At 35.0% G+C, this 24,393-nt stretch overlaps 4 protein-coding genes across 5 annotated transcripts; all 4 read right to left on the bottom strand.

The window, feature by feature from the left end:
* Positions 1 to 4,846: 4,846 nt before the first annotated feature.
* Positions 4,847 to 5,389, bottom strand: LOC141680579 (uncharacterized). Its single transcript, XM_074486766.1, has one exon. The coding sequence runs from the start codon at positions 5,387 to 5,389 to the stop codon at positions 4,847 to 4,849; it is 543 nt and encodes a 180-aa protein (XP_074342867.1).
* A 1,805-nt stretch (positions 5,390 to 7,194) lies between these two features.
* LOC141677121 (putative NAD(P)H dehydrogenase subunit CRR3, chloroplastic) lies at positions 7,195 to 9,606 on the bottom strand. Of its 2 annotated transcripts, XR_012557337.1 has the most exons (4): positions 9,203 to 9,606; positions 8,978 to 9,120; positions 8,649 to 8,771; positions 7,598 to 7,732 (listed from the first exon to the last, which is right to left on the bottom strand). XR_012557337.1 is itself a non-coding variant. In XM_074482882.1 (3 exons), the coding sequence occupies exons 1-3, from the start codon at positions 9,454 to 9,456 to the stop codon at positions 7,608 to 7,610; spliced, it is 522 nt and encodes a 173-aa protein (XP_074338983.1). In that variant the 5' UTR covers positions 9,457 to 9,596; the 3' UTR covers positions 7,195 to 7,607. The 2 variants fall into 2 exon arrangements, 1 of the variants encoding a protein (XP_074338983.1); XM_074482882.1 differs by lacking the exon at positions 8,649 to 8,771 and having other exon boundaries at positions 7,195 to 7,732; positions 9,203 to 9,596.
* Positions 9,607 to 9,849: 243 nt separating this feature from the next.
* LOC141677120 (uncharacterized) lies at positions 9,850 to 16,800 on the bottom strand. The gene is made up of 9 exons (XM_074482880.1): positions 16,415 to 16,800; positions 15,027 to 15,377; positions 14,725 to 14,940; positions 12,575 to 13,224; positions 11,873 to 11,969; positions 11,718 to 11,771; positions 11,518 to 11,621; positions 11,132 to 11,340; positions 9,850 to 10,780 (listed from the first exon to the last, which is right to left on the bottom strand). Exons 1-9 carry the CDS (start codon positions 16,631 to 16,633, stop codon positions 10,140 to 10,142), a joined length of 2,541 nt encoding a protein of 846 aa, XP_074338981.1. The 5' UTR covers positions 16,634 to 16,800; the 3' UTR covers positions 9,850 to 10,139.
* Positions 16,801 to 17,743: 943 nt separating this feature from the next.
* On the bottom strand, positions 17,744 to 22,194 carry LOC141677280 (uncharacterized). The gene is made up of 10 exons (XM_074483136.1): positions 21,573 to 22,194; positions 21,331 to 21,468; positions 20,434 to 20,622; positions 19,577 to 19,714; positions 19,338 to 19,459; positions 19,059 to 19,191; positions 18,833 to 18,962; positions 18,684 to 18,763; positions 18,449 to 18,583; positions 17,744 to 18,304 (listed from the first exon to the last, which is right to left on the bottom strand). Exons 1-10 carry the CDS (start codon positions 22,014 to 22,016, stop codon positions 18,065 to 18,067), a joined length of 1,749 nt encoding a protein of 582 aa, XP_074339237.1. The 5' UTR covers positions 22,017 to 22,194; the 3' UTR covers positions 17,744 to 18,064.
* Between the last annotated feature and the right edge of the window lie 2,199 nt (positions 22,195 to 24,393).

Below are 24,393 nucleotides of genomic sequence, written 5' to 3'. Positions count from 1 at the left end.
TTGTGGTGGAATTAATTTAATAATAAAAAAGTCATACGAACAACCAAAAACAATCAATTCGAGTAGATATAAACCATATCATATCGGTGATAATCGGACGAATTCAGGCTAATTGAGTAGTATTAATTGACAAAAGAGTAATGATATTGACACAAAAATAGTTATAATTTTTTTATAAAATGATATGATATGATATGAGCATATACCATTATAAAATAATCTAAGTAATATTATTATTGTGAATGCAAGAATTTATCTAAATTTAACCAATAAATATTTAATATATACTCCTCTCTCTCCCATTTGTTTACACTTTCCTTTTTTGGACGTCCTTCCAATTGTTTACATTTCAAAATTTTCCAAAAATAATAAAATTTTTTATAATTTTTAAAATAACTACATCCACTATTTATCTCCACTATATCCACTTTATACATATAATATTAATCGATCCCACTACTTTACTCATTTTTTCAACTTTTCTCCACTACTTTATTATTTTTCTTAAATTCCGCGCTCAACCCAAATATAAACATTTGGGAGGGACGGAGGGAGTAATATTTATAATTATTTTTAAAACTAATTTTTGTACTCCTAACATTTCATAGAGCTAGCACAAAATCCTCGACATTTGAATGCTTTTCTTAAAGAAATGTATGAAGTATCAGCCAAGCCTGCATTCACAAGCAAACCCAAAAAATCTTTCAGAAATTCATACAAACATTGTACTATATATTATTGGTGGTTTGTTTGTTATAACAACTGCAACCTAGTTTTACTAAACTAATCCCCCGCTTTTGAGGAACTACATAGATCACATTGTTAATTGGATACGTATGCAATGACACAAGCCTAAAAATATAATGGTATCAAAAAAATTATTTTCAAAAAAACATGTCCAAAGCTGTTTAATCTGTCGTCCCTCTGTCCCATTAAATTCTATACATTAATTTTCGACACGTTTTTCAATGCTCCTTTAAAGTATAACTCCGCAATATTTTTTTAAAACTTTTTTTTCTGAATAAAAGTTTCATGTTTAAAGTTTTATTCAAAAAAAAAATTATAAAAAACATTATGAAACTATACTTTATAGAAGGCTTGAAATACGTGCAAACAGTGCACGTATAAAAATCTACGGGACGGAGGGAGTAATATACTAGTAATAATGGTAATTATAAAAGAGTTACTAAATTAGAGAACAAGTGGAGAGGGAAATATGAGTATAGAAAGAATTGTTCGGTGTCTATTTATAGTATAACAGAGGGAGCAAGTATTCAATGTAAGGTAACAATTTCTACACATCTATGCATAGCCTAACTATTGCAATATTGATTGCAATATTGACTAACTATATGACAATCAATTTACAACACTTCCCTTTAAATTGTTATGATAGTATGAATCATAGATTGTCTCGTGAAAACCTTGTCAAAGAAAAACCCGGTGGGATAAAAAATTTGGCGAAGGAAAAAGAGTACAATCTCCCCTTTGAAAACTAATCATTCTCTGAATTTTGTTGTAATAAATCCTTGGGTCGACGCATTCTAATGTTATGTCGTAATTTACCAAATGTTGAATTCGGTAATGATTTCGTGAATAAATCTGCAAGGTTGTCACATGATCAGATTTGTTGTATATCAACTTCTCCATTCTTTTGAAACTCGTGAGTGTAAAAGAATTTTGGTGAAATGTGCTTCGTCCTGTCTCCTTTGATATATCCTTCCTTAAGTTGATCAATGCATGCAGTGTTGTCCTCAAACATGACAGTAGGACTTCTTGTGATGTCCGGTAATCCACATGATTCTTGAATATTCTTGATGATAGACCACAACCAAACACATTCTCTACTGGCTTCATGAATTGCAATGAGTTCCGAGTGATTTATTGAGGTTGCCACTGTAGTTTGCTTCGTGGATTTCCAGGAAATGGTTGCACCGCAATATGTAAATACATATCCAGTTTGTGATTTTCCAAAGTGAGGATCTAACAAATATTCAGCGTCTGCATATCCGATCAACTGAGATGTTGAGTTTTTCGGGAAGAATAACCCAAAATCAATTGTTCAACGAAGATAACGAAATATATGCTTGATCCCGTTCCAATGTCTGTCCATCGGAGCAGAGCTAAATCTAGCCAATAAATTCACAGCGAATGTAATATTTGGCCTTGTATTATTTGTAAGATACATAAGTGCACCAATTGCACCTAGATATTGGACTTCAGGACCAAGAACCTCTTCATCATCTTCTTGTGATCGAAATGGATCTTTATCAGGCTCTAAAGATTTAACCACCATTGGAGTAGTTAATGGATGAGATTTATCCATGTAAATTCTTTTGTAAATAACGACTAAGTCTGTTATACCACATACGACCAGATTGTTTCAGCCCATACAATGATCGTTGAAGTTTAATAGAGTATATATGATGAGGTTTCTTAAACTCATCCATTTTTAGCACTTCCGTGATTTTCATAAAAATTTCACTATCAAGTGAACCATATAGGTATGCAGTAACGACGTCCATAAAACGTGTTTCCAATTTTTCTTTAGATGACATACCTAATATAAAACGAAAAGTAATTTCATCCATCACTGGTGAGTATGTCTCTTGATAATCAATGTCGGACCTTTGAGAAAACCCTTGTGCTACAAGTCGGATTTTATATTTCATAATTTCATTCTTTTCATTTCGTTTTCTTATGAATACCCATTTATTCCCAACAGGGTTCACACGAATTGGTGTTTGGACAACAGGTCCAAATACTTCTCTTTTACGTAATGAATTTAATTCTGTTTGGATTGCGTCTTTCCATTTTGGCCAGTCTTTTCTTCGACGACATTCATCCACACTTTGTGGTTCAGGATCAGAATTTATGTCTACATCCAATGCTGCGGAATACACAAATACATCATCGATTATGGCTTTACTTCGATCCCAAAATTTCATATCATGCACATAATTTATTGAAATTTCATGATTGTTTAATCCTGTATCTTCAGGGACTGGTATCTCTTCAGGAGATAATATCACTTCAGGGATATTTGTTTCTTCTGGAGCATGTGCCACTTCAGGGGCAATGCTCTTTATTTTTCAATTTCGTGGTGCAACATCTTTTGCACCGACCGGTCTACCACGCTTCAGGCGTGGCTTTGATTCTGTAACCAATTCTTTTGTATCTGATTTTTGAATTGGTATATCTATTTTAGCTGGAGTGTTTACTGCAGATATATGAGATTTAGTTATATTTCTAGAATCGTTAAATGCATCAGGCATTTGGTTTGCGATATTTTGCATATGAATAATTTTTTTAACTTCAAGTTTGCATTGACCGGTACGTGGATCTAGAAAATATAATCCTAATGCATTCCATGTTATGTCAGGATTAATTTTATTTGAATGTTTATATCCCCCTAAGGGAGGAAACATAAACTCGTCAAAATGACAATCTACATATCTTGCGGTAAATAAGTCTCCGGTTAGAGGCTCCAGATATCTAATTATAGATGTGGAATCAAAACCAACGTAGATATCTACTCTTCTTTGAGCTCTCATCTTCGATCTTTGTGGTGGAGCAATCGGTATATATACAGCACTTCCGGAAATTTTGAAGTGAGAAATATTAGGAACTTGACCAAGTATCAGTTGTAGCAGAGAATGTTGGTTGTAGAAAGTTGGTCTAATCCTAATAATATTGGCAGCATGAAGTATCGCGTGACCCCAAATAGATGTAGGTAATTTTGCTTTCAACAACAGCGGTCTTGCAATAAGTTGGAGTCTTTTGATAAAGGACTCGGCTAACCCATTTTGTGTATGTACATAAGAAACTGGGTGTTCAACTGAGATTCCTACAGACATGCAATAGTCGACAAAAGTTGTAGATGTGAATTCGCCGGCATTATCTAAACGAATTGACTTAATGCAATGATCTGGGAATTGAGTTCATAATTTGATTATTTGGGCAAGTAATTTTGCAAAAGCATCATTACGAGTTGAGAGAAGACAAACATGAGACCATCTAGTTGAGGTATCGATTAATATTATGAAGTACCTAAATGGGCCAGATGATGGGTGTATAGGTCCACATATGTCGCCTTAGATCCTTTCTAGAAAAGTTGGACTTTCAAGCTGAACTTTAATAGGAGATGGTCGAGTAATCAATTTTCCTAAAGAACATGTTGAACATGGAAGGTCATTGTTGGAAACAACTTTAAAATCTTTAAAAGGATGACCAGTAGAATTCTCTATAATACGACGCATCATAGAGACGCCAGGATGACCTAATCTTTCATGCCAAAGTGTAAAAGATTTTGGATCTATGAGTTTGGAAGCAATGACATTGTGTGACTCAATAGTTCTAATTTTCATCATATATAATCCCGAGGAAAGTGAGTGAAACTTTTCTAAGATTTTCTTGTTGCTAGGATTAGAGGAAGTAATAAGAAGATATTCTCTATTAGCCTCAGAGGTAGTTTCGATGTGAAAATTGTTGAGTCAGATATCTTTAAAACTAAGAAGATTTCTGATAGACTTACTAGAATATAATGCAATTGGAATGTGTATGTGGGTACCATTAGGTAGGACAAAACTAACTTTTCCAAAACCTTCAATTATATTAGATACGCCGGAAATCGTTCCGACTTGAGCTTCAGTTTTGGTTATTTGGGTAAAATATTTTCGGTTCTTTAGAATCGTATAAGTTGTACCACAATCAGCCATGCATATATCTTCAGAATCCATTCTGTATATAATTAAGAAACATAATTTATTTGATAAGAACATAACACACTACATAGTTCAAACAAGATAAAGCACACAATACACAATACTATAGTAATTATATGAAACTAATCTTCAGCCTCCCATATGGGAGTTTCGTCAGGTTCATTCGTACCACTAATTCTTATTCCTCCAGTTGTGATTCTCGGAAAATCATCTATGTTATTGTTGGCGAAATTTATTTCTACCATTTTCTCTTTTGATTTTTGAGAAGATTGGTATAGCTTAACAAGATGATTTGGGGCATGACAATTACGTGTCCAGTGCCCATCCATGCCGCACCTATAGCAAATATTTTCAGTTTTTTCTCTTCGTGGTGCCTTTCTAGTACTCTGTGATTCAGATTGCCACTTCCGGTGACCAGAGTTGTTATATGGACGAAAATGCTCGTGGCTCCGACCTCGTCCACGGTACCGACCTTGGCCCCGTCCACCTCTATACCCTTTTCCACGCACATTCTGCTGGAATGACATGTTATTTACTTCAGGTAATTGGGCAGATCCTGTTGGACGGGATTGATGATTCTTAATCACCAATTCATGATTCTGTTCAGCAACGAGGAAAGTTGATTGAAGATCCCCGAACTTAGTAAATTTGCGCTCCCTGAACATCTCTGCTAAGTTGATATTGTTGGGGTGAAAAGTTGATAGTATTTTATCGATTTTTCTTTTTTTCCGTAACTTTCTCATCACACATAATAAGCCTAGAACTTATTTTGAACAAAGCAGAGCTATATGCCCGGACACTCTTAAAATCCTGGAGTCTTAAATTAGCCCAATCATTTTCAGCTGTAGGTAGATAAACTAGTTTCTGGTGATCGAACCTATCCTTTAGATTTTCCCATAAAATAAAGGGATCATCAACTTCTAAATACTCAGATTTTAAATCTTCATGCATGTGCTGTCGGAGAAAAATTATTGAGGTAAAGTTTTATTCAGCCGTGGATTTATTTTCCGCCTTTATAGTATCGCTTAATTTCTTTGAACCCAAGTGCAATTTTACATCTTGTACCCATGATAAATAATTATCGCCAGAAATGTCCAAGGCAACGAACAACAAGCTTGTAATATTTGTCATACTAAATCTGAATTAATACTTAAAATTATTAAATTTTAATTCATCAATGTAAATATTACATAAAATCCTATTTAATCGGGTGCGTTAACAAGTACACAATAATCAATGTATATATCATTATTATCATTGATATTATGAACAGATCTATATATAAAATGACAAATGGATTTTCACCCGCCATACGGACGTCTGCGTATTCATGTTATCTCCGACAAATAATAAATTTAAGTGAAAAAATCCTGCATAAGTTAATTAGGGGCAAAAAGTTATTATACGATAGTTTTACAATTTATAAATTAAGGTTCCCACTAAAGTTCAGTATTACTCAAAATTAAATGGTACCATAAAATAATTTTAATAGGCGGTGCTCCGGCCATATATATTTAGATTATCACCAGAGGTATAACCACATCTACTTCAGTCATATATATGTATATTTAAATTAAAATTATACATTTTCAGTTTCGGCAGGGGTTCGTGCTGATAACGTGTTGTAATATACTAGTAATAATGGTAACTATAAAAGAGTTACTAAATTACAGAACAAGAGTAGAGGGAAATATGAGTTTAGAAAGAATTGCTCGGTGCCAAATTTTTATTGACAAATGCAATTTATTTATAGTAAAACAAATGGAGCAAATATTTAATGAAAAATAACAATTTCTATACATCTATGCATAGCCTAACTATTACAATATTAACTAACTATATGACAATCAATTTACAACATAATTCACTTTTTTCAATCATCTTTATTCGAAAAATCGTCGCCCATTTCCTTATTTCTTTGAATTAAATTTAAGTATGTGACTGTGTTCAATTATGATTAGAAATGGACAACACACAAGAAGAAATGTGATAGTTGGTTAAGACATGACCATGGAATTATGATTACTTATTAATTATTATTAGCTTACCTAAAAGAATAGACTGCTTGCTTGCTTCCTTCCTATTAGCTGTCAACTGTAGTTCAAAACAAAGGCATTAGGTTAATAACAGTTAGATTTATTAGTCAAATGAGATAGTTGGTTACAGATTAGTACTTAGAATTCAGAGTTGTTTACCCAACCAACACCAATGCATTTACTGGCAATGATCATTTCAACATGTTTCTCTTGCTGTAAACAAGATGACAGGTTCTAATCCCCGAGGATGGGCGCATGTCCGTAATGTATCGACAACTCTTTCGGAAACGAGATACATCTTCGATCAAAAAGTACAAGAATCGAACTTGAAGAGTTCTAGAATTAGAATTTACGCGTAGCTTCTGGTCTTAAGACATCAAAGAAGGTTGTAATAACGAAACATTAGCTGTAGTATTTTAAACATTATAGCTTAACAGTAACTTGATTAAAATATGTATGGCTTCAGTTGTCTTATTAGTCAGAACTGAGGTTTACAAAATTATTAAAATAAGTGTTAGATGTTGCCTAAACAACAAATGATTCGGTATTAAACAATTTACAATTCACCAATGGAACTTGTATCATAAAATTATTACACAAGGGTTAGCTTAAACAGTAAATAGATACCCTTAACATAGTCATAGGGGAGGAGGGAGCTGCAAATAATGTTAGAATTGGCTGCACATCCGCACCCTTTGTACCGAGATAGCTCCTTACCGGTGTTACAGCTAAAGCATTTCATCACTCCGGGAATTTGATGAATTTGGAGAGGCATGGCGATTTCTGGTAGCCATGAACACTCAGAATATAGTACTTTCAGAGTATTTGCTTGAATACATTTTATGTTTTACAAAATCCAGTCATCAACAAATGGAGTGTCGAATGGCAGTTTTACAAAACCAGCAGCTACTAGGAAGGAGATGATCCACAGTGGTAAAATCAGTAGGAAAACTGTCTTCAAAATGTTTTTCCCTATAAAGAAGCATGATCACATGAGCCACACCTAAAGCGCTAAGGTAATTAAGGCAGAAGTTGAAAATTAGGAAGCCAAAAGAGCCGGCCTCAACAAAACTATACACACTCTCACACACAGTGGCGAAACCTGAATTTTCAAGCTTGTAAGTTAATATAACTGGGGCTTAAAATATTTTTTCTACTGATCGTTAAGTAAACTTGGTACTTGAAAAATAAATCTACTAAATCTTGAAGCTCAGCCGGGGCTACAAGCTACAACCTAGGTTACCCCCCTTGGTTCCGCCATTCTCCCACACCAGTCCTTCAATCTCTCTGTACCTTTCCTTTTTCTGCATGGAGATCTCATAAGATACACACTTAATCTCAGTTCACTTATCGTTAAGCAGGACCAGAAAGTGCATACACTCAGATAGATTACCAGAATTAATGTTCTGATTTTTTTATAAACTTATGAAGTGGATTAACTTTTATAACGGTTTTTCTAGTGTGTGCTCATGGAATCGAAAGTTCTATTAATCAAGTGTTGGGAAAAACATAATGACTCAATTGCTTGGCATGGTAAAGGACTAAAGGAGTGATTACCGATTACATTGTTCTGTTTTGTGACCCCTTGGCATTTCACTCATCATCCTTACTGTGGTCTTTTTATAGGTCACCTTCAGCTCAATATAAGCAAAAACTGTCAATTACTCATTCTCTCATTGTAACTTATAGGTGTTATGTTTTCTAATCCCCGGTTCACAAGCATAATAATCCCAAGTCCACAAGCTTACATATTATGATTTTTAAATTTGTATTCTTAATTAGTTCATACAAGTTTTGCAAACCTATAGCATTACTTTTTTTCGGGCTTTCTAAAGCCTTTATGTGACAAAACTAATATTAAGTTTATCCACACAAAAACTCAACTTACTCGCTACTAGCTATCACAAAATTCCAACTTTCTCAGTATAATCAGATGGCAAAAGCTTAGGAATTTATAATACCAACTGCTGATGCCTTATAACAATGTTATAATTACAAGTCCAAAATGCATCTGCAAAACAAATCATCAGCTTCAACGAGTCTTCTAATCACAAAAAGGTCTGTGCTAAACTGCAATTGCAATATTCTAAGCTAAACAAGCATTATAAGAATATACCATTAACAAAAACTTACACACAAATATACCGATTAATATGTTCTTTTCCTACCAAAAGTCAATTAATCAAACCAACTGAAGTAAGGAGTAAAAGAATGTACCAGCAGAGCGAGAGGATGGTCCTTCAGTTTTATCAAGAATCCATTCGCCAGTCTCTCGAAGCTTCTTCTCCACAGACCCTTCACTCTTTCCAATAGAATTCGATAAAATTGTATCAAACAGAGTTTTACTCTCTTCCGAATCACTGCAAAATATAATTCAGCAAATATTAAATTTACAAACTACCACACAACATCAATAAAACTAAATGCACATATCTTCTTTACCCATCAACGTTTCTATCTCTAAAAACACCCGCGCCAATGGCTCGTTCAATTTCAGCCACAGAAGGCTTTTTCTGTACTGATGAAGAGCCTGAAGCTGAGGCTGGAATTTTGGCTTCTCGGGGTTTACGTTTCGAACCAGGAGGAGGAGGAGAGTTTTCAGTGCTGCTGTTGTTATGTTGGGCAGGGAGGCAGGAGAGAATTGGAGACTTTGTGATGGGGACATTGATACAGCAAATGCTGCTAAACATCTTCATGTTCTTTTTACTACTACAAATGTAGACTTCATCAGTTCTGTTAAGTACTTCTACTAACTGTTTTTAACTGTATTCCAGTGCCAAGAAAATATCTAAATTACAATAGAGGATGTTTTGCTCTCTGGGATAAGATAAGCTTATCACATCATATGTAGTACTTTTAGCTCTAATGTTTTTTCTTTGCATATACTCTAAAAAGTAAACTTCAGTAGGTTTCATCCCAACCTAGCCGTGAAAAAGTATCAATTTATCCCCCAAATTTAATGGAAAAGGCCTCTTAATTTTCAAAACCACATTCTAACTTTAACTTGGCCTTCTCAACCAAGAATCTATCAGATTAACTCTTAGGACTCCTATTTATCCCAGAACCATAATACATAGTTCAGTTGTAGATGATTAGGAAAAGAGTATAAATAACAATATACAGGAAGACATGCAGGGACTTAGAGTCATCCAACATGACAAAATTTTCCCAATTACCCATTACATTATACTCTTTCCCTAGGGGAAAAAAAGAAGCAACACAGGTACTACAGGGGTAGATAAGGGAGCATAAAGATTGCAACATTTGTGATATATGGCAGTACCAACAAAAATATGGCAAACATTCTAGAGTTTGCAATCATGTCAAAAAGGGGTGGGTTGAGGGGGGTGGGGAGTTCTAACACTCTCATTTAACTATGTTATAATGAAGGTAATGTCCTCAAAACATGAAGAGCTCGTGTCCATTGGGGCCTTTGTGAGAGTACAATTCTCCTTAAAATTGGCACTGCTCCAGCAGATATGATAGCTGAGTGATTTTCACTCTCCATGCTTAGATTGTACAGAATTGCTAGACCAGCTTCCGCAGCCCTATCAGTGCCTTCTTCAATCAGCTTCACCAATGGAAATATGCCCCCTTCTAAAGCAACAGCTCTTGAGGAATTAACTACCCCTTCAGAAATTATTCTGTTAAGTTCTATAACAGAAGCTTCTTGTATTTCTGGAGAATATGAACTTTTAATTTGTTGTATTAATCTTGGCACAGTTTCATACAGTGTGACTTCCCTGTTTATAGGATCTTCAAAGCCTGGGTATGGACCTGATAGGGAGCTGAGTTTAACCAGGCAAGCAGCAACCCAATCTTTGTTGTGTAAAGGAATAGATGACTGGAGAATTTCACGGAGCAGTCTCGTGAAATGAAGTGAGTTTATGGATTGGCAGAATTTATCGCTGTCGAGCAATCTTGTTAGTAATCGAGAGGCAGCTGATATAGCCTGACCAGCTTCTTCAACTTGCAATGCATGTAGTTCTGGCTGCTGATGGTCAAAATTAGATTCAATTCCTGCCATATCATAAATTTAAAAGGGTAAACTTATAAAACAAAAGAAGGTAAGAAAAAGCATTCTTGCATCCAAACAGCATCCAGATACAAGAAAAAAACATTAATTATTTTTTTCAGTTTTCTTTTAACTAAGATGTCAAGTATTTCAACTTTTTGCTCAAGTCAATCCTTCAGCTAAAACTCAGCAACCCAAATGGATCAAGAGTTTATATCTTATCACCTCTTACCTTTGGTCTTCAAATGTAGCTTATATAAGACACAATTAAATCATTTCAAAAACTGTTTGTTCCAGTGAATTTCTACTCAAATCTGTCACCAAAAATAAAACAGAATGCTACCGAAACCCCTTACCGTTCAATATGCTTTGTTTAAAAACTGCATCAAGGCCAGATGCAATATCCACTGAAGTTATTTTCTCCATGGATGACATATCAACTGCCATAAACTCAAAGATAGAGGCTGCTTTTCGTTGTGAAACTGGGGCTGATGTCTTCAGGATCTCAACAAGGCAAACAAGAAAAGCAGAATCTGATGTATATTCCAAATGGATGTTTTTCAAGCTGTGGAATAAATTTATTAATGTTTAAAACGAATCTCATTCATCACAGAAGGATTATCAAAGTTATGAATGTTCATTATTAAGTCACATCCAAGAGGACTGTAGCTTTTGGTTAAACATAGTAAAACAAAACATTGACAAAGTGACTATAACTTTACATTAACAAGTATAAGAGAACCTTCTAGTTGATGTCGGAACTCCAATCTCTTCCCCATTTTGAGCTGATTCAATATTCTCTTTTGCATCAACCCTCTTTGATCCATTAACAGGTCCATCATAAAACTAAAAGATGAGAAGTAGGGGAAAAGGAGAGGTGAAAACATGCATTTTGATAAAAGAAAAAGAAGATATAATTTGTAAAATATCGCAGCTCTTCACCTTAAATTTCATTTCTCTGCTTGGATCTAGAATCCGATTTAGAATATTTAGTATCTGCATTTGTAAAAAAATTGTTGGATCATTTTAGTTCATTAGTCCTCATAACTGTAAAACATGGATCTGCGAGAAACTAAGGAAAATGTATTTTTTATTACCATATCTGTCCCTCTCCCAGGGATCTCTGAGTTCTTCAGAAAATTAATCAATGGATATAAAACACCTTCTGCTTCTATTCTTTGGCAAACATTAGTGCTGCATTAAGAGAGAGACAGGGTATATAATCTATAATGAGTAGAAGCTGAAGCATGTCACAGATAATACACCTTTCAGTTGACCACTTGACGTGCTTCCTAATGCTCATATTTGCTATTAAATCCTAAAATATATTTTTGACACTTGCAGTTTAAAGAAAGCCATTAGTTTGAGCTAACTCAGTCTTACTATTATATATACCACTGTTAAGTGGGACGGGGAGCATTCTCTCCAGTTATTTCACTGAATTGTAAATTCTTCTCGCACAACTGTGCAGTAGCACAGTGGTACTCTCTCTTCCTCCACCTCTACATTTAAATAGAAATATAGATCCTTACACAGTATAGAAGCATCAAATTTATAGTTTTCTATAGGGAAGAACGTTTCTGCAATCTGCAGATCTTGAGTAGAAAACTAAACATCTATATGAAACAGAGTTAATCTTTTGGAATTGGATTAGAAACCTCGGTTTCAGTTTTCTCACTAAAGCTGGCTAAAAGATATAAGTTTGAAAATCCAGAACACTTCACTCTGTGGGATAAGATAAATACCCACTTGTGAATATTCAATTAATTAAGATTTTTTTAAAGTGCAAAACAACTGACCTCAAAGATAGCCTATCCAAGGCATGAATAGCAGCCAATCTAATACTGCTATTTTGATGATCCACTAACTGAATTAGATGTTTAACAGCTCCAGCTTCTTTGAATGAGACCCGCATATGCTCACTTATAGATGCATCAGCAATAGCCTCGGCAGCTCTAGCAACAGCCGACTCATCTTCTAGTGTAAGTATCAAAGTCAATCGGGCAACACCATCCATCCATGGCAAAACAGTGACCCGCCTATCAGAAGCGGATTCACCATTAAATTTCATCTGATCATCTAATTCAATAGCCCCGATACGGGCAAGAAAGTGTTGCTGTGTTCTTCCAACTATAGCATTCATTTTTGCTTCTTCCAAGTTAGAATTCTTGTCTTGGACATTTAATCCAAGAAGTAATTCAGATGCACCAAATTTAGAAGGACCCTTTGAACTTTGCTTTATCTCCGTACCATCAGGCAAAGAAGGCCAAGAATGTAAAGCTGGTCTGAAGGACTTATAGGCAGCAGTGCCAATGAGAGGAACTATAACTAAACCTTCCTCCATGACAAGTATTTTGTAGAAATCATCTTTTGCAAGTTCAAGCAACACGTTCTTTGCTTCTTTTCTAATTACCTTAGATCCTTCAGCATCAGTCTTCAAGAGTTTCGCCTGCATCCATTAACTAAGACAGTAAATCCAAAACAATCTGATGTTCAGGCACCGAAAATTGTACAAACTTCACACTCACTATAAGATTATTATAATTGAAGTCAAAGAAAGCACCAAAAGAATTTAAATTTCATAAATTTACATATCTGCAATAACAAAACCATGATATAGTACAATGAGAAGTATGCATTATTTACAATGCAAAATAAGGACATTGAGGGGCCAAAAAGGCCCGTTCTAAAACCCTGTTGCAGAAAAAACTTTTTACCAGGATTTTGACCAAATTACACCAGCTTACAATAAGATAAACAATGCTTAATAATGTCAGCTATTTGGGATAATCATCCCACAAACCACATTAACTCAAACTAAGTTAGTCCTCACAAGTGGCATGAGGCAATCCGCACTAGCTAAAACCATAACGGGTCACCAAGTTTCCTTACTAGCATTCATTTCACTCTTGACACAAGTACATTTTATTAACCATATTTCTCCAAGTACAGTTCAAATTTTACCTTTAGGTAAACCTTTTAACAACTACCGCCTACTAGTATTACCGATCTGCATCTAGCTTACGTATGGAAATAGAAAAGATTCAACGAATCCACATATCATACCTCAGTCCTACTTTACTACTTCAATGATGAACCAATGTTGTGTCTGGTTCGAATGGATGAAACTAGAGGTAATGGAATGAAATTTGAGCTTTAGGTCCAAGTTTAACATTTTCATTCCTTTCTCCATTCAACTCCAGACAAACTAAACTAGAACACAAACCCCCCAAATTGAGAAGGATTCTCCATTCCTTATCACACCTATTTTATACCCAAATCTCATCATAGAAAACTTTCACACTAATTAATTTCTTTCAAATTTTTTCTCCTACCTCTATTGTTTCCCGTTGATATTCTTTCGATCTGTTCCATTCTCCCCAACCAAATACAACAAAAGTTCTTAAGCTAATTTGACAGATGAGGAAAATAATCTCAAATATTAGAGAAACGTTACAGATTCTATAGAGGAGATCAAACGTTAGATAGAGATTGGAACAGTAAACAAAAGGGGAGCTAAGACGAGCATTATTCATATTGTAAAAATAAATTTTAAAAAAACTTCAAAATATTCCATTTTGGGAGACTGCTGAAAATAACAACCATATACTATTTTCTAAGATCAAACATAATTAAGACAATATAGTTGGCAAGGCTGCAAAACATCCAACTACCTTAATCCTATTTGAAGCTCGCACGTAGCTCTTAATTATATCAAGGACAAATACAATATTAATAAACAAAGGTGACTTAAAAATTTATTAAGCGCCCTAAACCCTATAAGACAGAAAGTTTAATAACCACGACACAGTTACCAGTAAGAATAGCCTGCCTTCATTTATAGTGCAATTTCATTTATAACCTCTTCATGACTTTAAACAAGATGGAAAAGGTTAAAGAAACAGTATATATACTTGCTAAGTTCCTGTTATGAGAAGAGAAAGCTCACCAACTTTGGGATTACACCTGCTTCAACCATAATCTTGTGATTAGAATGGCTTAACGCTAAGTTAGCCACAACTCCTCCAGCTGCCTCCGCCACTTTGATGTCTTCATCCTCTAATAACTTAATAAGTATAGAAAGGAGATCCGAGTGCACAATTTTTGATCGAAACTTCTCATCAACAGACAAGTTGCACAATGTACACAAACTCTGCTCCTTCACCTGCATAAGCGATGACAAGGTCATCTATAGTTTGTTTCTCCAAGTATAGCGTAAATATAAAATCAAGTAATACAGCTCTCCCATACATCAGAAGCCAAGGAAGACCGCCTAAGCAAGCCAAATATTTCTTCTATCGCCCCACTTTCAGCTACGATGTCTCTATAAGCATTAACTGTGGATATCGTTCTTAAAAGGCCTGCAGCTGCTTCGCATGTACTAGTGGACTCTGATTTCAACAGATTTACGATAAGATTAATGGAACCACGGAAACGCATGATAGTATCAATGTACTGCTTCCCTCCAAGCGAATACTTCCATAGGGCAACGACAGCTTGGTCTCTGTCTAATGGATCATTGTCCAACCCAAGCATCCGAACAAACAAAGCAACGTATTCATCACCAGAAGTGGATGGGCTGATTGTTGATGCCCTTATATCCTGTAATAAAAAAGATATGACGCTCAATCAAGGACTTGTCTGTAACACAAAAGAATCAATAGTCAACCTTAGAGAAACGATTGTGTTTAAATAGGAATTTTTAAGAAGAAAAAGAAAGCGATGGTGACATTAACTAAGAGCTATAGTCAGAACTTCTTCATTCATATTTTGCAAGAGAAAACCAATCCGGCTTTCTTACACGTGTAACACATGCCGACTTAGTTTAAGAGAAAACAAATTTACCTAACCTTCACTAACATAACTAACTCCAGGTGGCAGAATAATCTAAACATGTACTCCACTTAACACTAGTAAAAATTAGGCAAATGAGGAGAGGATGAACCATGGAAAATTGATTAAAATCCTCCTTCATTTTTATAAAAATTATCTACGAACAATCAGAGCTTAAGAATATACAATGTCGTAGTTGGCTATATTAAGCCAATCTTCCCTAGCATCAGACAAATTTCAGTGTGATCCCCTTGATAGACATCAACAAAATACTTGACGAATTTCATGTATCATCCACCCCTCCCCCTCCTAGAATTTCTATTAAAAATGATTCCTCCCTAACTCCAGCAAATAACTGTGTATAGTTCCAGCAGTGTAGATATATAGCGTAAACAACAAATTTACAAACATGGAAACAACTTCAAGTCCAGGCACCTGCCTGTTACATGGCCAGGCTTACTAAGTACTAATACATTTTACAGCACCCCCCTCATTCTCAAACCACTTTAAGCAAGCCCGGAAAAAAAATTACCGATTTTCTGCATCAAAGAACATCTACACTTGCTATCATTTTAAATATTTTTATGTATGTTTCCAGCATCAATTACAAGAAATTTAAATACTTGAGCGCAAATTCGCCTCTATTGTACCCAATGTCAAGAAACAATAATTTAACTTCCCATTTTTCGACAACTTGTAAAATACTAAAATCACAATACCATACTTCCTAAATGATGCAATCATATCATAAATTCATCAAACACTAAAAACAACACACACACACACAGTAAAGTTGAGGAGCTTACATAAGAAGTAGAAGCATCAATTTCATCCCCACCACCATCACTACAAGCCCTGGTTATCACTTTAAGCCCAGTAAAATTAATTTTAACTGAAGGGTAAAAATGGGTTGCCAAGAAAACTGAAGAGCTTGTTGTTTTACAGATTCTTGAGGGTGTTTTAAACTGTAAAATTTGATTAGGAAGATTAAATGTTAAATGGGTTGGATATGATAAGGCCATCATTTATGTGTGTTAATCAATTGAAGCTTTTGAAGGTAAAAGAACAGAGGAGAGATATAGATACAGGTTATATCAAAATTATTACTAATAGTCTAGTAGTCTACTTCGATGGTTTCAGATGGCTCAAGAACTGGACTGACACTGGTAGTTTATCATGCTGGGGGTCAATTGTTTCTTCCAAAAAAAATATATTGTGGAGTAGTTTTTTTGTTTTTATAATCTTTGATTTTTTTTATTGTTGTAAAATGATATTTTACGGGTTCGACTATCGGCTGTGCGTGATTGATTATTAAATATTATATTTGAGTAGATTTTTTTATAATTAAATTGATTTTTTCTATAAATAATAGATGAAATATATTGAGTGAAAATTAAAATATCCATTATTTTGATTTAAATACGAAATGTTTTGCCCAAAATATCGACGAAACACGATGTGTATTCATTTCCTTAAAAATTAACAAAAATACGCATGTTTATTTCATTAAAAACAAAAAAAAATACACATATAACATGGGTACTTTTTGTTAATTTTTAAAAATTTGAATGCACATTCTCTAAACGCGTACCTGATGTGTATTTTGGGCGCCTGATATATTTTGGGCATTTTTTTCAAATATATATTCGGCCAGGACCCATAAATACAATAAAATACATAAACAAGTGTGCACTTAATTTATTTAGAACGACAACTAGACTCCCAATTTTTTTCTAAAAAATTTATTAAAACTAATTATCAACTTTACAGTATAAATTTCATTAATATAAACGCAGATGAATGTGAAATTATTTTGAAATCTTAACCATTACTCAATTTTTTATAGGTCATCAATCATGAATTTGATACACAAAATGCAAAATTACGAATTTCTGCTATCTTTACTCTTTAAGTTCATCAACAATGATGGGCTCATGTACACAAACATAGGGTATTTTTCCTGGTACGTGATACTGTCAGACACACGAGAAGCAAAAATCGAAAAAAATACTATATTTCTATTTTGAACCAAATTATCTCAAATAGGATAGAAAAGCTTCGAACAAATTTCATGAAAAAATATCTATAGTTCCTTTGCACATTTATTTTGGCTTTCCTGCACATTTGAGAAATACTGTAAATAAAACTGATGGTGATGTTTAGCCACTCATCACTGATGTATATTCCATAATTTATATAAATCCGTCCGAAAAGTAGTACAGTACATGCCACAAACCACCATTAAAATAGTTCTGAACAAATATTAAAACCCAAATCTATGTTTCATAACTCATTCTCTCAACAATATCTATATTCGAAGGGTTCATGATTTACCCAAGAGTACCTCATGCGACTACTTTTTATTGATGGTGAACATTTCCTGTTTGTATGTTGCCGATATCATTATGGATCAATGTTGCAGGTCCTGGATATCCTTGAGCTGCAAATTTGCTTCTTTACCAGGTTAGGAAGGATTGCTGGTTGAGGTAAACAGAAAGTTGCTTCCAATCCAAAGACTCTATGGTGGGGGACATAACAACGGTACCCACTCCAAGGGCAATGATGACAATGCCCAAAGTTTTCATGCACCCATGTCCTCGTGATTTTTTTCCAATCAGCCACTTACAGTACTTGTCAGCATCCTTATAGAGGGAATGACGAGTAACTTGAGCTCCATCTGCTAATGCTTTCTCATTCTTTTGACAAAGCATAACAAATAACAAACAATTAATTAACCAATTTTGTTATATTTATGATTCAGTTTGTTACGTGTTATCTCAGTATCAAAAACAACCAACTGAAGCATTCTCTGCCAACTTAAAACCAAAGGGAGCTGTTACCTTGTGCCTGAAACTCTTAAGAGTTTCCCCCAGACCTTCCAGAGATGACTCATTTGCTGCAAGCTGCCTCCAATCCTCCGTAAGCTTTTTTAAAATATAAATACTTGCTTCTAGATTATCCAAATAGATATTGTCCTGGAGACATTAAACCCATTTAACACCACAAATACAGAATTAGTTCATGTTATATCTAAAAACTTCCTACAGATGAAATTGTGCTAGTATTACAACTTACCCACTGCTTATAAGAATCAGGGTGTCGAGTTAAACACCAGATGAAGATGTCCGTTGCTTCTCTAGATAGCTCAGGGATGCCTGTTTAAAAGATCTAATTAGTTTCCCAAAAGAGATGTTAAGACATTTAGCTGTTAGCTAGTAGCTTACCATCCCCTGCTGCATTGACAGCAAATGTCAAAGTCTGCTGCGTAACCTGCTTCATTGCCTTGCTTCCAGGTACCCCGGCAAGGGCCACCTCCTTGAGGATGGGATATACGGATTCAAACCTTTCAGTAGCCTGTACAACATAATTCAGTTAGAATGTCAGTAAAAGATCGCACCAGAGTGAAGCAGGATAAAATTACTGTAAATAGATCGTCCTCACAACCCCTACCTTGACTCGAGCTGATGACGGAGGGAAGGTTGCTCGGATCAGCAAATCAAGTGCTGAAGGAGGCATCAAGCGCTCCCCTTTCCTTACTGCGCCATTTACTAAGATAGTGCGAGCTTTAGGGGCAGAAAGAATTCTGAAAAAAATCAAGGATTCCTAAGCATTTCACATCATCCACAGGAAATATTTTGCTATTGTAGAGAGATGAAATTGAGAGTAAAATGAACACATTTTGAGTGAATTACAATCACAGAAGTGTAAGAAATTACAGATTGCGCGTACCTTTCTACTGACTGTAAAACCAAGTCCCTAGTCTGTGGGTTAGAACCCGATTTCCCCCCAATTGTAGGCAAGATGAGATGTGACCAAGTGTACAAACCTACAGCAAGATCTCCTTGACAGGCCTACACATAAAAAAACAGTCCAATTGAACACACACAAATAGACAGAATAAAATGTGGCGGTAATCTCTTCCCAGTAAATAACCCTTAATTGCATGAAGTTCATTGTTTTTGACTGACCTGAGCTACCATCCATGCCAACAGCGGAAGCTTATCCTGTCCTTTATATTTTGAACTTTCTTGCAAATTTGGTAAGAGACTAATTAAAACATCAGGCTTCCTTCGCAGTACCATTGATAGTACCGAAAATATGGCAACCTGCCCATTTGCAATTATAGGAAATACACATCAATTTATAACTCAAAAATTATAGCCTTGCATTTTTCTTTCCAAGATGCAACTTTCTAAATATCGTAAAAAAGATGCAGGGTATTGTTTTCTAGCATAAAATATGGACAAGGCTTGTAACTAGAAAGAATAAAGGAAGGCTTAAAAGAGATAATAACAGACCAGTATAAGATTTGTTTCAGAAATACCCATCACATCAGTTTTCACATATACTAATTAAATAAGGGCTTTCGAACAAAAAAAATATTAAGCTGGCATTTTAATTGTATACGAAAACAGAATTTAGAATTCTCTTAAACTGCACTTTCCGCCACCAGAAAAATGGAAAGAGGACCAAGACCTAAACAACCTAGTCTCTCCCCACAAAAAAAGGAGTGGGAATGGCTTTTTGCAAGGGACCACCTCTGCCACTAATGAATTGCTGGACCAGAAGCTAGCATACCAATTGGAATAGACAATAGAATATATTACGACAAATTTTGCAACAGAGATGGTCACATATTGGTAATTTTGTAATCCTACCTACACCCATGTCCTTCACCAAAACTTTGTGCACATGCCAATAGCAGAAATTAAAAACAAAGGGCTTCAATAAACAAGCTAATATTCACAGAGCTAACATTTACTAAACATTACACAAGAGCCTTCATATCTTGTTCTTCCTTATCATAGTAGAGCCACAAAGGTACCTGAGATTTTGAAGATGTCTGCTGTGTGGATTTCTTGGACCCTTTACCCCCAGCTTGTTGACCGGCAAATTCAGTGAGAATACTGTCGAGAGACCATAATACAAACGAACTAAGAGCCTCAATGGATCGTTGGTTTATCCACTCAACCGATGTCTTGTAAACAGCTTCAGGTATATGGGAGACTGGAATCTGTTCATCAAAATAAACAATTATACAATTTCACATGCAAGTCGTTCTTGCTAGAATACATGGAAATCCAAGTATAAACATGGATTCATCAGTATAAACAGAAAACAGTTACAGTTGCCATTAACAAGCATCAGAGTAGATTCACAATGTACATGCTTTTGGATAGTCATCACACATATCCCTTATCAACATTATCTTCTTTTTGCTAAATTCAATGCAACATTAATAGAAAAGAATATCAGAAAATAAAGCAAAATATGTGCTTAATTTCATCTTATAGAAGTTTGAGATTTTCCGTGAATCTTAATTCTATTAAAGGGAATTGAAAATTTAAATCTTGGTAAGAGACTCAAAATACATGTAACAAAAATGAAGAATTCATAACATGATCATGAAGCTCAAATAAAATCAAACAATTACACAACTTAAATCTGTATCTAGTTATTACACAATTTAAAATGCATTCTTAATATTTTTGGGATAGAATACATGGGACCCCAAGCACAAGGACGGATAAAGCAGTAAAGACAGATCACATTGCATTTTTAAAAAAAAGTAACAGTTGCTAATTCTTTTTACTAGTCAATAGATTCACAATGTACATGCTTTTCAATTATAATCACATATATCAATTATCAATATCAATTCAAATCAACAGTGAACGATAAACAAAATAAACAATCACAGAAACGAAAAAGGTCAGCTCACATCGGCTATCTTGGCAATTGTGGACTCTCGAAACATCTTCGTCCAAGGAAACTGATTCGCACTCACAGCTGCAAACGCTCTACCGAAATAATCAGCAAATCTCATCAACTGAATATCTTCTTTCGCCTCGTACGAAACCTATCACACAATCAAAACAAACATTTATCAAAATTCGACAACACACATTCAAATCAATCAATCACATTACATTTCACAACTGAAACAAAAACAATCAATCTCACCGACACATCAGCGAGAAATGCAGCCAGATCATCCGCATCAATCCGACTCGCCGCCTCGACAATGGTAACCTTAACTTTCTTCTCCTTCTTCTTCTTCTCTTTCTTCACCTCCACACTTCCTCCATTCTCAACCGCACCGCCTCCGTTCTCCTCATCACTCTCATCTCCCTCCGACCTAATCGCCGACTTAATCGGACGGTCCTCGTCGATCATCGCCGCCGCTCTCTCCGCCTCAATTCTCCGGCGCCGCTCCGCCGATTTTTTCTCCAGCGAAGTAAAAACCGCGTCGTTCGAGTTAATCGCCGATCCGTTCTCGACGGAATCGGACTGTTTCGCCGGAGCTTTGCGGTGTTTTTTGGCGTAAGTAACTTTTTGCCATCCGTGATTGTTGTTGCTTGTTTCGGCGGCAAATACAGACGACTCGTCACTGTAATTGAACTCCATTTTTTGAGAGAAAGTAAAAAGATGAGATTTTTAAAGGGGAGAGAGACAGAGAGAGAGATGTGAATTTAGAAAGGAGAGTGTGAAATGAGGAGAAATGAGAGAGACTTTGAGAGAGCTCGCGAGAGAGAAGAGGAGAGACGGAAGCGATCGAAGATGGCGATTGATTGAAATGTAGTTAGGAGAGTAGGAGAAAAAGTAGACTTTTTTAGCTCCTGCTTTTCACCTTTGACCTTGGTCTTTTGTTTAATTTACTAAGTTGCCATTATCGAGGAAAAGGCACGTTGGGGGCCACCGTGCACATGGGTCGATTAGAGGCGTTTTAATAATGCAAGCCAATTAATTCGATTTAAAAATTTATAATATGACACATAAAAAATAAATATTCAAGTTTTTTATTTATATATAGGTTTGGGTTAAACTGAACGGGTTATTAAAAGTCCTTTAAAATGAATAATTGATAAAAATATTTATTTATATAATATAAGATCTGTTGTATTGACATACAAGTCCCGAACAAAAATCACGTCATGTGTTATTTTATAACATTTTTGAAATAATTTTCGAGGTATAATATTACTCATATTACCTATGGGTCGAGACTTAAAAACGACCTTAGAGCCATTGTTAAATAATTGGCTAACACTTACTAAATTGTGCTTGAGTCCCTCAACCAGTGCTATATCATTTATGATGACATTTTCAACCGAAATCAAACTATATCCTACAATGTGACCTTTGATATCATCTCCAAAGGTAATGCTTGGGCCAACTTTCTCTTCAAAATTAGTGAGCATGGATGAATCTCTAGTCATGTGACATGAACGGCCACTGTCTTCGTATCAGACATTCCTCATTTTTCTATTCACACATCAAAACCATTTCAAACTGATTTAGGTACCCAGATCTTCTTGGGTCCAATCATGTTGACTGTCTTATTTCCTTTGTGATCATATATTGTCCTAGGGTTAGTAGGGTTCAGGTCCACTTTTACTCTAGGTGTTGATCTTTGAGCAAAAGTATTGGTGTTATAGTTAGATGAGAAAGTTTGAGAGTGCATCTTACTTGAGGAAGATGCAAACATGCTATTCGTACCTTAGTAGATAAATGATTAACAATACCATACTTGACACGGGTTTTTCTTGGAGCAAATTTGTCAGAGAGTGTAGTTGTTGTGTTTGTTAATCCCTACTATTTCATTCCTGATGTTCTTCATCTTGATTTTTGTTATGAATATGTTGTGAACTTGATGATAAGTTAAACAAAACACCTTAGTAGATTTAACTTAGTGAAATTTGTAGCTCTCGACGGATGATGTAATATAGTTCCGACGGATGACAATTTGACATTCATCGAGAGTGTAGCTTATGTAACAATAAGATTGTAGCACATTTCTGCAAACAACATGTTTTAGTCAAGTAGATTGTGTAAGGTTTTCTAAGTCATGTTGACTATTAGATTGATATGCAGAATATGTTGACTAATTGTAAATATGAGATGTCTTGTAATTCTGTATGAGTGAAATAGAGTCAAGTGGCAGATAGACTCCCGACGGATGATCTACAAGACTCCCGACGGATAATCATCAAGACTCCCGACGGATGACAAATATAGTCCCGACGGATGATCAAATTCAAATAGCTGTTGACAGTGACAACAATCACATGCGTTGGGTGTTTGCAAAATGAATGTGACAGCCTGTTAAGCAGGATTTTGATAACAAAGAAGCATTACCATTTCCATGCAATTGTGAAGATATTCAAAGATGATGGAATAGAGTAGTGAAGTAACATGGAGTTAGACTAGATATATTTCGTTTTATTATCTTGTCTTATTGTCATGTAAACTTGATGATATATAAATCAAGTGAAACAAGTAGAATAATTAACTAAGCAAATACATTTTCCAGAGAAATATATCAAGTTGTATTATGTAGGTATTTCTCTGTAGTTTGTTTGTTCAACTTTTAAAGCAGCTGTGAGCTATTCAAAGCTTCACAGGGTTCTCAATTGATATATATATATATATATATATATATATATATATCTGGTGGATACTTTCAAATCCACCAGAAAGTTTTAAAAGCTTGTGTTTTTATTACTTAGTGTTTTGATTTCTATTACTCTTTTATTCCGCACCATTGCAAATCAAACACTGTTATATATATTAAATTAGAACATTCTTTAAATTTGAAAAAGAAGCTAGAATTACATTCAACCCCCCTTCTGTAATTCTTGTTGTATTGTTAGGGAATAACAATTTTCATTCTAGCTTCAAGTTTATTCTTCAGTTTCTTGTTGGTAAAGTATTATATATTGCTATGCTCAATTCTTTTGGTTTTGCTACCTTCTCTTTTCAAAGAGTTCTTGCTCACTAGTTC

This window comes from Apium graveolens, chromosome 8 (genome assembly GCF_009905375.1).
Source record: "Apium graveolens cultivar Ventura chromosome 8, ASM990537v1, whole genome shotgun sequence".
Lineage (NCBI taxonomy): Eukaryota > Viridiplantae > Streptophyta > Magnoliopsida > Apiales > Apiaceae > Apium > Apium graveolens.
This window is presented reverse-complemented; position numbering and strand designations above follow the sequence as displayed.

Excerpts from the sequence above, each read along its gene's own strand:
- LOC141680579 (XM_074486766.1), bottom strand. The coding sequence starts at position 5,389 with ATGTTCAGGGAGCGCAAATTTACTAAGTTCGGGGATCTTCAATCAACT.
- LOC141677121 (XM_074482882.1), bottom strand. The coding sequence starts at position 9,456 with ATGAAGATGTTTAGCAGCATTTGCTGTATCAATGTCCCCATCACAAAG. Across the intron at positions 9,121-9,202 it reads AGAGATAGAAACGTTGATGG|TGATTCGGAAGAGAGTAAAA; the intron begins GTAAAGAAGATA and ends TATATTTTGCAG. Across the intron at positions 7,733-8,977 it reads ACCATCCTCTCGCTCTGCTG|GGAAAAACATTTTGAAGACA; the intron begins GTACATTCTTTT and ends GCTTCTTTATAG.
- LOC141677120 (XM_074482880.1), bottom strand. The coding sequence starts at position 16,633 with ATGATGGCCTTATCATATCCAACCCATTTAACATTTAATCTTCCTAAT. Across the intron at positions 13,225-14,724 it reads CAGGTGTAATCCCAAAGTTG|GCGAAACTCTTGAAGACTGA; the intron begins GTGAGCTTTCTC and ends TAATGGATGCAG. Across the intron at positions 10,781-11,131 it reads TAAACAAAGCATATTGAACG|GAATTGAATCTAATTTTGAC; the intron begins GTAAGGGGTTTC and ends ATGATATGGCAG.
- LOC141677280 (XM_074483136.1), bottom strand. The coding sequence starts at position 22,016 with ATGGAGTTCAATTACAGTGACGAGTCGTCTGTATTTGCCGCCGAAACA. Across the intron at positions 19,192-19,337 it reads GTTTTACAGTCAGTAGAAAG|AATTCTTTCTGCCCCTAAAG; the intron begins GTACGCGCAATC and ends GATTTTTTTCAG. Across the intron at positions 18,764-18,832 it reads TGTCAATGCAGCAGGGGATG|GCATCCCTGAGCTATCTAGA; the intron begins GTAAGCTACTAG and ends TCTTTTAAACAG.